Raw genomic sequence first — 13552 nt, 5'->3', positions numbered from 1 at the left:
GCAAATCACTTTTTAATTCTGTGGAGTTCAGTTTCCTTGTCTGTTAACAGAGGGGGTTGGACTTATTGACCTTTTAGATCTTTTCCAATTGTAAATTTATGATACTATAAGCCTATGAAGACACTTTAGAAACATTATTGGTTAAATAATTAAGATACTACTACAGAATAAGAGAAGGAAAAGCATTACTCTGTGTGTGTGTGTGTGTGTGTGTGTGTGTGTGTGTGTATGAGACAAGCAGGCGGAAGCACATGGTATTCTGGGCACATAACATGTAATGGACAAATGGAGAACAGAACTCAAAATATTTAAAATCCTTTATGTCTCACCCATGCTTTTCACAGTTTCTACCAAAACCATGGTCTTCCTTTGGGGTTCTTTGAAAGAAATTGTGCCAATAGCACACAATTTATATCTCTATGTCATAATTACAAGAAATGGGGGTTATTAAGGATGACAAACAGTACAAAGTAATTAGATAATCTCAGAAACCTGAAATACTATCATGCTATATCATGCTATATGATATAGATCATGCTATATCACATGGGTTCTTCATAAATCTGCGAATAATGAATGAAACATCAGTTACTTTTTCTAAAAATTCCTCTTAATTTATTACCTATAATTAGAATAAATTTGGTAGAGTACAAAAATGGCCGCTGAAAGCCATTCCAGAAACTGAAATACAGAGCTGCTGCTCAGCATCCTCCTACTCAGAGAAGAAAATGAGGCCAAGCCAAGGCCAGCTAGAACAGTCACCACCGCATTGCTCTGCATCCAAAACCGTTCTACCTGTGAAGCATTAAATGAACAAGATGTGTTCAGCAAACTAGCATATGTACTTATACCATACATACAAATACCTTTAAATGTTTTTCCTTGAGAACTAATTACCTATTGCCACAATTAGTTTGCTAACATACAAATCTTTAAACTAATTACTCTGACCCATTCCTCACTACCTCTATAACTTTCCCATCCAAATTAAAAAAAAAACTGTATTCCTAGAGCTTTGCACAGTGCCCAGCACATAATGGGCACTTAACTTTAATGACTGATTAATTGACTGAAATTGGATATGTGAGTGAGAAGAGGTCAGATGTGAGAGAAGAGGTAGAGGTAGAAATGAGAAGATATGGAAATCAAATAGACCCATGAAGGAAGGGAAAGTGAAGAGTCAAAGATAATATCAAGGTTGCAGACTTGGATGACTCTAAGGATGGTAGTGCCCTTGACAGAAACAGGTAAGTTCAAGAGAGGGATGGTTTTGAGAGGAAAGATGATGAGTTCTTGCTTTGGATCTATTGAGTTTAAAATGTCTATATGTGGGATGTCCAGTTCAGTAGTTCTATACTACACAGCTGGTGGTGTAGAAGTGGGGTTCAGGAGAGTCTGGATTAGAGGCATAGATCTGGAAGTTATTTGTATTGAGATGATAATTAAACCCATGGGAGCTGATGAAGTTACCAAATGAGAGAGTATGAGGAGAAGAAAGAGAAGCATAAAGAGAAGCTCAAAATGTTCTGTTCACACAGATAGAAGAGAAATGAAGTAGGGATTACATATAATTCCAATCTCCAGTTCTATCTCTAGAGTGAACAATGCATTCAGAAGGTGCAACCTGACACAAATAAATTTCATATCCTGGAAATAATTGTATTTTAAACAGGAACAAAGCAGGAAAGATAGCAGTAGTTGACTAAATGAAAATCACTTTGAATTTATTTTTACTATTTACCTGCTGTTAATGAACTGATGCATTTTTTAAAAGGTCATAACTCTAATCTTGCATTCTCAGAATTATAATTACTTCTAAAATGCTTATAAATAAGCTCATGAAGTCTTACAAGTCTAGATGAAGGGCAATAAATGTGTGAAACTTACCACACCCATGAAAAGAGGTTTTGAAATATCTAAATTTGCTCTCCAAGCAAAGAACAATGAATAAACACAAAGCATTCCCACAAAAAGCCACACCAGTGGTGGGTTTTGTTTGTCCCTGAAAGATATAATACACCAATATTTTATTATGGAATTAAAATAAAAAGTAAACATTACAAAAATCTAAGGGAACTTTTAAAAATGCCAATAGATGGTTTATCTTTCTAAAAATCAGACTCAAGAAAGATTTGTCTACATTTCAAAGGAAAGTAATAATTATTTCCTCATTTAGAGCTGAGGCAGAGCTCTTAGGGAACAACAAATGGCATTACTTTTAAATAGATGAAATGGAAGCATTTAGTTACAGAGTAGACCTACTGAAGGAGATTTCTCAACTGGGTTTTACTCTCCTCACTTCCCACCATTAGTCCTGATTTGGCAGACACTCCCAGGCAGCAAATGGCATAGGGGTAAGAAGAAATACAGTATCAGAGGAGAAGAAATAAAATCTCCAGTAGTACTAAAAAGCTAAGGGAATTCCTTCAGCTGACTGGCTAGTCATGTGTAAGAGATATACACATAATAAGTCAGGTGAATGTAAACTGTGGACTGACTGTACTCAACTTCAACTGGTATCTAAATTTTACACTACGAGTGGTACAAGTGCTTTAAAAGTTTAAGACTATCAAGAGATTCATTTGCTTATCCTGAAAAGGGAATATTTATTCAATTCAATTTTTCAACATTCTTTTGTAATCTGGAAATCATATAGTATTCACAAAGCATGCAAATTTGACAAGCAGAAATAGTGACATTAGGTTTTTCAGAATGTAATTATATACCAACGCACTGAAAATTCATTCACTTGATAAAAAAAACACAGTGAAAGTAGAGATATTACTTACTGTTTTGCTAAGCATAAACAAGCAACAATTGCAAGGGCTTGAATATTAATTGATAATTCAACTTTCATATTTGCCATCTGAAAACTAAAAAATAAACACCTAATTTATCACTTTCATTAGTCAGAAAGCAAACAATTTTTAAATTTTAAATGATTTCAAGCTCTAAATCGAGCATTTTTTCATATGTCTGATGAAATCTAGAACATATACTACAGTCAGAATAATACTAGGACATGTTATTTTTAAAATTTGAAAAACTGAATTTTAGTAGACAAAAAAGACCACATATAAGAACATGACAGAAAGTTAAACTCAGGTTATGTCTACATACACATACACACACACACACACTTCCAAAAGAGTCCCAAAAATTGACTATTGGTCAATTATCACAGTTTGTCTACCACGGAGTGAAATCATATCAAAGGTTGTAGCAGGTCTCTGTTGACTGTACCTCTGTAGTTCATTCAGATCATGCTAACTGGCTTGACAAAAAGTTATGGTTAAAATAGTTCTTGGAACTTCATGTTAATACAGATATAGACACTGCCTCAATGAATTAAAATGTTGAAAGTAATAATAATTTCTGGAGGTCCTTCTAGGGAACATCCACTTGCCAGGCTTAACAGAAACGTAGCAAAAATGGAAATCTCCATTTATCTTACCCCTTCCCCCACTTCTCAGTCATTTCTCTCAAAAGATGCTTTCTTTTATGTCAAATTCCTCTTGTGCACATATTTAGTAAATCTTAAATAGGATGATTCTTTTAGGCTTAAATTATTTTACCGACTAAAAAACACATAGCTACTATCTATTCCAGGTGACATCTGTAGTTATTTTCTTACAGTTAAAACAGTACTTAATATTTTTCAACTTAAAGTGATATGTCTGGCACCAATTTCACAAGAGAAAAAAAAGCATGAAATAATTATGGCATCCACACACTACATGCTTTACTTAAGGACACTCATCTACTATAAGAAGATATGATTATTCTGGTTCCATCATGAGTCTCATTTCAAACTATCCTTCAAAGAGAATGGGGTCAAGCTTTCAAAATAAATTTCTGAAAAACTGTTGCTTAAATGTAAGTTCTGAAAGATGGTCATTGCCTAAGGTTATGTTCAGTAATTTCCTTGTCAAGGATTGCAATTTAGAGATACGAATTGGGAAGGAATATAATTTGCTTGACTTAGAGGACGAATGATTAAATTCTATCATAATGAAGGATTTTTCTCTTATGTTATTAGAAGGCTCCCCCTGAATACTCCTGTTCATATGAAACATTAGTATCCTTTACTCAACCAATCAATGAATGCACTAGACTTTCATTATCTTTTATCTTTCTTTTATTTCAGGTAACCATTTTGATATAACTGGTCATCTTCTTGAGGTTTCTTTCTAGGTATAAGATTTATTTATTTTTCTTTCTACTAAGAAGAATTTAAGTACTCACACTCCTAATATATTATCATACCGTGGACCTAAGAGCTAATTTTACTATCCAATGTTATGCTGTATCTTCTGTCATTCGTATAATGATCCTCCAAGCCAATATATGTTTTTATTTCCAAATATCATATAACTAAGGTGAAGAAAAAAAGTGGAAGGGCACGAAGAGTGTTAATTTTTTTTTGAGACAGACTAACAAAGAATGAAAAGTAAAGTAACAGTCACTAGGAGACTAAAGACATAATATAGTAAAATTAAAGGGTAAACAAGAAAAAAAGGGAAAAGGAGTTAGAAGAAACTGGGACCCAAGGTAGAATAGCGTCATTTAGTCCACAAAACTGTAAACTCTCTTAGTGCAGGGATTACACAAGATGTATCTTTGCATCAACCTTCACACCTAGGATAGTGCTTTGTGTTTAATAGGTACTAGTATTTATTGAGTGAAAGAAGAATGAACAAATAACAGATCAAAAGCAAATAGATGGTTTGGATGTTTACTTCCTTAGCAGAAGAGCACAACTAAGTGAAGTCACTTAATCGCTCTGGGTCATAAGGATTCCTTATTAGGGAAATGAAGGGACTACAAAAGATATCTAAAGTCCCTTCCAATTCTAAAGTCCCTTGCCTCTAAATAAACAATATACAGAAATTACTACTAGTAATGATGAGCTACTATTTTTTCTTCTTCTCTTTCATTAAAGACATATTTCCTTATATTTTTAATTAAAGATACTATTAGGAGATTCATACTTCAGTCAAGCAAAAGTGATAACATTTTTCTTTTTTATATTTTTAATCACTATTTTTTCCACTTACATGTAAAAAATTTAACATTTTATTTTTTTTCTTTTTATCTATGCATTTGTTTATTTATTTTTATGTTTTCATTTTTTAAATAGTTTTTTTTATTTTTAGTTTACAACACTCAGTTGTACATAATTTTGAGTTCCAGATTTTCTTCCCTCCTTCTCCTCCTCCCTCCCCAAGACGGCATGGAATCTGATATATCTTCTACGTATAACTTTGCACTGAACTTATTTACATACTAGTCAAGTTGTGGAGAAGAATTATGACCAATGGAATGAACCATGAGAAAGAAGAAACAGAACCCAAACAAACCTCAAAAACAAAAACAAAAGGGAGAAAAAAGGGGAAAAACGCAAGCATAAAGTGTGCCTCATTCTGCATTCATACTTCATAGTTCTTTCTCTGGCTGTAGACAGTATTCTCCATCATTGAGTCCTTTGCAGTTGTCTTTGCACCTTGTGTTGCTGAGAAGAGCAAAGTCTATCAGGGTTAGTCCTCACAGAATCCATATATCTGTGGTTGTGTATAATGTTCTCCTGGCTCTGCTCCGCTCACACAGCATTATATTGTGTAGGTTTTTCCAGGTTGTTATGAACTCTGTATCATCCCCATTTCTTATAGCACAATAGTATTCCATTACCTTCATATACCACAACTTGTTCAGCCATTCTCCAATTGATGGGCATCCTCTTCATTTCAAATTCTTAGCTACTACAAAAAGAGCTGCTATAAATATTTTTGTACATATAGGTCCTGTTCCCACTTGCGTGATTTCTTTGGGATACAACTGTAGAAGTGGTATTGCTGGGTCAAAAGGTATGAATATTTTTATAGCCCTTTGGGCATAGTGCCAAATTGCTCTACAGAATGGCTGGATCAGTTCACAACTCCACCAGCAATGTAACAATTTTCCAATTTTCCCACATCCTCTCCAGCATTTATCATTTTCCTCTTTTGTCATTTTAGCCAATCTGACAGGAGAGATGTGGTAGCTAAGAGTTGTTTTGATTTCCATTTCTCTAATCAGTAGTGATTTCGAGCATTTTTTTCATATGGCTATACATATCTTTAATTTCTTCCTCTGAAAACTGCCTGTTCATATCCTTTGACCATTTCTCAATTGGGGACTGACTTGTATTCCTATATATTTGGCTCAGTTCCCTGTATATTTTAGAAATAAGGCCTTTATCAGAGACACTGGTTGTAAAAATTTTCTCCCAATTTTCTGCTTCCCTCCTAATCTTTGCTGCATTGGCTTTTTATACAAAAATATTTCAATTTAACATAATCAAAATTATCCATTTTGCATTTTAAAATGCTCTCTATCTCTTGCTGCGTCATGAAATCTTTTCTTTTCCAGAAATGTGATAGGTAAACTATTCCTTGCTCTCCCAAATTGCTTATAGTATCAGCCTTTATTCCTAAATCATGAACCCATTTTGACTTTATTTTGGTATATGTAGAAGATATTGGTCTATGCCCAGTTTCTGCCCTACCATTTTCCAATTTTCCCAGCAGCTTTTGTGAAATAGTGAATTCTTAGCCCAGAAGCTGGCCTCTTTGGGTTTATCAAAGAGTAGATTGCTATAGTCGTTGACTTCTCCATCTTGTGTACCTATCCTATTCCACTGATCCTGGACTCTGTTTCTTAGCCAGTACCAGGTGGTTTTGATGACTGCTGCTTTATAGTACAGTTTAATATCCGGTATGGCTAGGCTACCTTCCCTAGCACTTCTTTTCATTAATACCCTAGATATTCTAGACCTCTTGTTCTTCCAGATGAATTTTGTTATTATTTTATCCAGCTCTGTAAAATAATTTTTTGGTAGTTCAATTGGTATGGCACTGAATAGACAAATTTAGATAAAACTGTTAATTTTTATTATATTAGCTCGGCCTAACCATGAGCAACTGATATTTTTCCATTTATTTAGATCTGACTTTATTCGCGTGAAAACTGTTTCATAATTATGTTCATATAGTCCCTGGGTTTGTCTTGGCAGATAGACTCCCAAATACTTTATAATGTCTACAGTAACTTTTAATGGAATTTCTCTATCTCTTGCTGTTGGGCTTTGCTAGTAATGTATAGGAATGCCAAGGATTTATGTGGGTTTATTTTATATCCTGCAACTCTGCTAAAATTGTTTATTATTTCAAGTATATATTTTACTTGATTCTCTAGGATTCTCTAAGTAAATCATCGTATCATCTGCAAAAAGTGATAATTTAGTTTCTTCTTTGCCTATTCTAATTCCTTCAATTTCTTTTTCTCCTTTTATTGCTACAGCTAATGCTTTTAGTACCAAATTGAATAGTAGGGGTGATAAACATCCTTGTTTCATCCCTAATCTTATTGGGAATGCATCTAGCTTATCCCCATTACAAATAATGCTTGTTGATGGTTTTAGGTAGATGCTATTTATAATTTTAAGGAAGGCTCCATTTATTCCTATGCTTTCTAGTGTTTTTAATAGGAATGGGTGTTGTATTTTGTCAAAGGCTTTTTCTGCATCTATTGAGATGATCATATGCTTTCCGCTAGTTTTGTTGTTGATATTGTTAATTATGCTAATCATTTTCCTAATACTGAACCAGCCTTGCATTCCTGGAATAAATCCTACCTGTTCATAGTGTATTATTCTCGTGATGAGTTGCTGCAATCTTTTTGCTAATATTTTATTTAAAATTTTTGCATCAATATTCATTAGGGAAATTGGTCTATAATTTTCTTTCTGTTTTGACTCTACCTGGTTTGGGTATTAGTACCATATTTGTGTCATAAAAAGGAATTTGGTGGACTCCTTCACCTATATTCCCAAACAGTATACAAAATATAGGAATTAATTGTTCTTTAAATGTTTGATAGAATTCACATGTAAAACCACCTGGCCCTGGGGATTTTTTCCTGGGGAGTTCATTGACAGCTTGCTCAATTTCTTTTTCTGAGATGGGGTTATTTAGAAATTTTACTTCCTCTTCTGTTATCCTGGGCAATTTATGTTTTTGTAGATACTCATCCATATCCCTAAGGTTGTCAAATTTATGGGCAATTGGGCAAAATAATTCCTAATTATTGTTTTGATTTCCTCTTCATTAAAGGGGAACTCACCCTTTTCATTTTTGATACTGGTAATTTGATTTTCTTCTTTCTTTTTTTTAATCAAATTGACCAAAGGTTTATCAATTTTATTGTTTTATTCATAAAACCAGCTCTTTGTTTTATTTATTAATTCAATAGTTTTCTTGATTTCAATTTTATCAATCTCTCCTTTGACTTTCAGTATTTCTAATTTGGTATTTAACTGGGGATTTTCAATTTGTTCTTTTTCTAGCTTTTTCAGTTGCATGCCCAATTCATTGATCTCCTTTTTCTCTATTTTATTCATGTAAGCATTTAGATATATAAAACTTCCCCTAGGAACTGCTTTTGTTGCACCCATAAGTTTTGGTATGTTGGCTCATTATTGTCATTCTCTTGAATGAAGTTATTGTTTCTCTGATTTGTTCTTTGGTCCACTCATTCTTTAGAATTAGATTATTTAGTTTCCAATTAATTTTTAGCTTATTTTTCCATGGTTCTGTATTACAAATAATTTTTATTGCTTCATGATCTGAAAAGGATGCTTTGACTACTTCTGCCTTTCCGCACTGGATTGTGAGGTTTTTATGCCCTAGTACATTCAATTTTTGAGTATGTACCATGTACCACTGAGAAGAAAGTATATTCCTTTTTATCCCCATTCAATTTTCTCCAGAGGTCTATCATATCTGCCTTTTCTAAAATTCTGTTCACCTCCCTAACTTCTTTCTTATTTATTTTGATGTCAGATTTATCAAGTTCAGACAGGGGGAGGTTGAGGTTTCCCATTATTATAGTTTTGCTGTCTATTTCTTCCTGAAACTCCCTTAACCTCTCCTCTAAGAATTTGCATGCCATACCACTTGGTGCATATATGTTAAACAATGATACTGCTTCATTGTTTATGGTGCCTTTTAGCAGGATGTAGTGCCCTTCCTTATCTCTTTTAATTAAATCTATCTTTACTTTTGCTTTGTCTGAGATTAGGATTGCTACACCTGCTTTTTTTACTTTAGCTGAAGCACAATATATTTTACTCCAGCCTTTTACCTTTACCCTGTGCATATCCCGTTTCAAATGTGTTTCTTGTAAACAGCATATTGTAGGATTATGGTTTTTAATCCATTCTGCTATCTGCTTCTGTTTTATGGGAGAGTTCATCCCATTCACATTCACAGTTATGATTTCTATCTGTGTCTTTTTCTCCATCCTATTTCCCCCATTTATGCTTTTATTTCTCCCTTTCCCCTTCCACTCAACAAAGTTTTGTTTTGACCACTGCCTTCTTCAATTTACCCATCCTCTTGATTCCCCTCCCTTATCTTACCGTTTTCTACTTGCTACTTCTTCACTCCCTTCTGACCACCCCCCTCCCTTTTTCCCCCTTTGCCCTCCTACTACCTGTAGGGCAAGTTAGATTTCTATACTTATCAGGGTATGTTATTCCCTTCTTGAGCCAGATCCGATGACAGTAAAGCTCAAATACTGCTCTTCTCCCTCCCTTCTTTCCCTCTACTATGTGTTTTTGTGCCTCTTCACTTGATGTAATTTACCCTTTTCTACTACCTCCTTACCTCTTCTCCCATAACCGTCCTTTTACATCTCTTAATTATGTTTTTATCCTTATATCAGTTATTTTATACAGACATTCACAGTCTATGTGTATCCCTTTCAATTGTCATAATAGCTGTACTATTCTCAAGATTGCTATATATGTATATATATAAAACATAAATAAGATGATATAATCCTATATAAAGATGTTAATAATTTGCCCTCATTGATTAATAGGGTTTGTGGGGGTTTTCCCCATTTACCTTTTTATGTCTCTCTTGAGTTTTGTATTTGAAGATCAAATTTTCCATTGAGTTCCGGCCTTTTCATCAGGAAGGTCTGGAATTCCCTTATTCATTGAATGTCCATCTCCTTGCCTGAAAAGTTATACTTAATTTTGCTAGGTAGTTGATCCTTGGTTGTAGTCCCAGCTCCTTTGCCCTTTGGAATATCATATTCCAGTTTCTCCTGTCATTTAATGTAGAACCTGAGAGGTCCTGCATGACCCTGACTTTAGTTGCACAATATTTGAATTGTTTCTTTTTGGCTGCTTGCAGTATTTTCTCCTTGACTTTGTAATTCTGAAATTTGACTATAATATTTCTTGGTGTTTTCAATTTGGGATCTCTTTCAGGGGATGATGGGTGGATTCTTTCAATGACTAATTTGCCCTCTGGTTCTAGGACCTCTGGGCAGTTATCTTTGATAATTTCTTCGAAGACACTGTCAAGGCTCTTTTTTTCATTGTGGATTTCTGGTAGACTACTAATTCTTAAATTGTCTCTCCTGGATCTATTTTCCAGGTCAGTTGTTTTTCCAATCAGATATTTAACATTTTTTTCTATTTTTTCATTCTTTACATTTTGTTTAACTACTTGTTGATGCCTCATAGAGTCATTAGCTTCCACTTGCTCAATTCTAATTTTTAATGAGTTGCTGTCTTCAATCTTATTTTTTAAGGACTTCATTTCATCAGTGTTTTTTTTTTCCATTTTTTCTTTTACCTCCCTACTTTGGTTTTTAAAATTCTCCTTTAGCTCTTCCAGTAATGCTTTTTGGGCTTAAGACCAGTTCACATTACCTTTTGAGGTATCAGATGTGGGTATAGTGTCATTGCTATCCTCTTCCAAATTGGTATTTTGAGCATGTCTGTCTCCATAAAAAGAATCGATGGTCCTCGGTTTTTTTGTGTTCTTCTTCATGTTGGTTAGCCTTTTCTTAGCTTTACAACGAATTTCTGCTTTGGGGCTCAGGGCTCTCTGTTCCATGTTTCTTATTCTGGGGATTGTGAATCTAGTTACTGGCTTTGTGAATTATAGCCTTCAGTTTCCTGAGGTGTGGGGGAGGGGGTCTGGCTGCTTGAAGTCTCCTCTTCCCCTGGGGTTGCTCTCCAGCACTGTTGCTCTTCAGCAATGGTCTCAGCTATTTGTTGTTTGTGCTGGTGTCTGGCACTTCCCCTGGGGGTGCAAGGGTACGTCTTGGCTCCTGGTGTTGTCCCCTGCTGTCTGTGCCCCTCTGGGACTCAGGAACTCCCACTGCTCAGCCACTGAAGCCCCACTTCTGTCTCCTCCATTCCACCAGTTTTTCCCCAGGAATTCTCTGGGTTGGGAGGGAGGGATTAGAGCCATTTACCTGGCCATTATGTCTCCCAGAAGGTCAAGAAGACACATTTCACACCTTTGGGCTGCAAGCCTCAGGAGTTGATGTCTCACAGCGGGTGGCCTTGCCCTGCTGCCTCTTGTGGCTTTCACAGACTACGGTCCTGTGTTGGGAGGCCTGGGGATCTCCCCTGGTTTCGGGCGCCCAGCTTTCTCCCAGCCTGTCTCACACATCGGTTTCTGCAGCCGCTTCCACTTTGGTGCTGTCTGGAGCAGCTCCGCACGCCGAGCGCTCTCCCAGCCTACAGATTCGTCCCCTCAGCCTTTCGGTCTCTCCTGGCTTGGAAATTTGCCTCCCTCAGACTGCTCGTGGTTTCTAACTCTCTCAAATCTGCTCAGATTCACTTTTTTATAGGAATCTGACAGAACTTGTGAGAGAGCTCTGGTAGGATGCTGTTTTCATGTGGCCATCTTGGCTCCGCCCCTCTAACATTCATTTAAAAAAATTTTTAATTTGATCTTCTCTCCCTTCCTCCCTTCTCTCTTCCTCTTTGAGAAGGCAAGCAATTTGATATAGGCTATATATGTTCAGTCATGCACAATATATTTCCATATTAGTTGTGTTGTTAAAGAAAATACAGACCAAAAAAAAAAAGGAAAAATAAAGTTAAAAAAAAGTATGCTTCAATCTGCATTCAGACTCCATCAGTTCTTTCTCTGGAGATGGATAGCATTTTTCTTCATTAGTCCTTTGCAAATGTCTTGGATCATTGTATTACTGAGAATAACTAAGTCATTCACAGTTAATCATTGTTAATCATTAATATTGCTGTTTTTGTGTACAATGTTCTGGTTCTGCTCACATCACTTCATGTCATATATGTCTTCCCAGGTTTTCCTGTAACTTTCTTGTTTGTCATTTCTCATATCACATTAGTATTCCATCACGATCATATACCATACCTTCAGCCATTCCTCAACTGATGGGCAACTCATCAATTTCCAACTTTTTGCCACCATAAATAAGAGGTCTATAACTATTTCTGTACATATAGGTCCTTTGCCTTTGCCTTTTTTAAAATCTCTTTGGGATACAGATGTAGTAGTGATATTGCTGGGTCAAAGGGTATTCACAATTTTATGGCCCCTTGGGCATAGTGCTAAATTGCTCTCCAGAATTGTTAGATCAGTTCACAACTCCACCAGCAGTGCATAAGTGTCCCAATTTTCCCATATCCCTCTCAACATTTGTCATTTTTCTTTTCTGTTATATTTGCCTGTCTGATAGGTGTGAGGTGGTACCTCTGAATTATTTTTAATCAATAGTGATTTAGAGCTATAGATACTTTTGATTTTTTCAGAAAACTGCCTGTTCTTATCCCTTTACCATTTATCAATTGGGGAATGACTTGTATTCTTAAATTTGACTCAGTTCTCTATATAAGAAATAAGGCCATTATCAGAATTACTGTGTATTTCCCTCTATCCTATTTTTCCCATTTATCCTTCTCTTTCTCTCCTTTCACCCTGTTTCTTCTCAAAAGTGTTTTGCTTCCAACAACTGCCTCACCCAATCTATTGTCCCTTCTATCAGTCTTCCCACCCTCTTCCTTTCCTACTTTCTGGTAGGGCAAGATAGATTTCAAGTAGTCCCAATCTGCCTATTCTTCAGCAAATCCCCTTTTCAAGCACCTTTACCTGAGATTTAGCAAGTTATTATTACTTGTTGAAAAAAGAAACTGCAAGTGTTTCAATTGGAATTTGGTTCTAATTAGGGTGATTTTTGACTGGACCTTTGATTTCACTGATATATGGAACTAAAGATGAGGAAATTCCCTCTACCATTGTAGATCAGCAACTGATCTACAATTTATAGTCTCAGAGTTCTGCCTGGGTCACTGAGAAGTTAAGTAACTTGCCCAGTCACAAAGCCAGTATGAGTCCATGGTGGCACATGAACTCAACTGACTAGCTCCCTATCCACTACACCAGTCAAACTGAAAGGAAAATGCAGGCCACTTGTATTGCTCATTAAGGTGGTATTTTTTTACTGTTTTCTCTTTTAGCACTTATTTAATCAAGTGCCTTTGAAGAGTCTGGCCTTTGTTTCTTTGATTAAATCAGGAGTCTTTGAGACCTCCTTGCCTCAAGGGAAAGCCTAGGCCACATGGGTTTAAGATGAATGTTTGAGACGCTTTTAGGTCACGTGGGTGAGTCACCTGTGTGATGCCCTTTGATCCTGAACAGAATATATAAACTCAAGAGGCTGG

The 13552-nt window shown here is 35.7% G+C and overlaps 1 protein-coding gene across 1 annotated transcript in view; it reads right to left on the bottom strand.

Moving 5' to 3' along the window:
• Positions 1-13552, bottom strand: part of TMEM260 (transmembrane protein 260) — a 105562-nt gene that overhangs the window by 15158 nt on the left and 76852 nt on the right. Inside the window, exons 8-10 of the mRNA XM_036737181.1 lie at positions 2790-2873; positions 1888-2002; positions 623-795 (exon numbers count right to left, since the gene is read on the bottom strand). Coding sequence (XP_036593076.1) covers positions 623-795; positions 1888-2002; positions 2790-2873 — 372 coding nt within the window. The remainder of the gene's footprint in view (positions 1-622; positions 796-1887; positions 2003-2789; positions 2874-13552) is intronic.

The sequence above is a fragment of the Trichosurus vulpecula genome, chromosome 8 (genome assembly GCF_011100635.1).
Source record: "Trichosurus vulpecula isolate mTriVul1 chromosome 8, mTriVul1.pri, whole genome shotgun sequence".
NCBI classification, from domain to species: domain Eukaryota; kingdom Metazoa; phylum Chordata; class Mammalia; order Diprotodontia; family Phalangeridae; genus Trichosurus; species Trichosurus vulpecula.
This window is presented reverse-complemented; position numbering and strand designations above follow the sequence as displayed.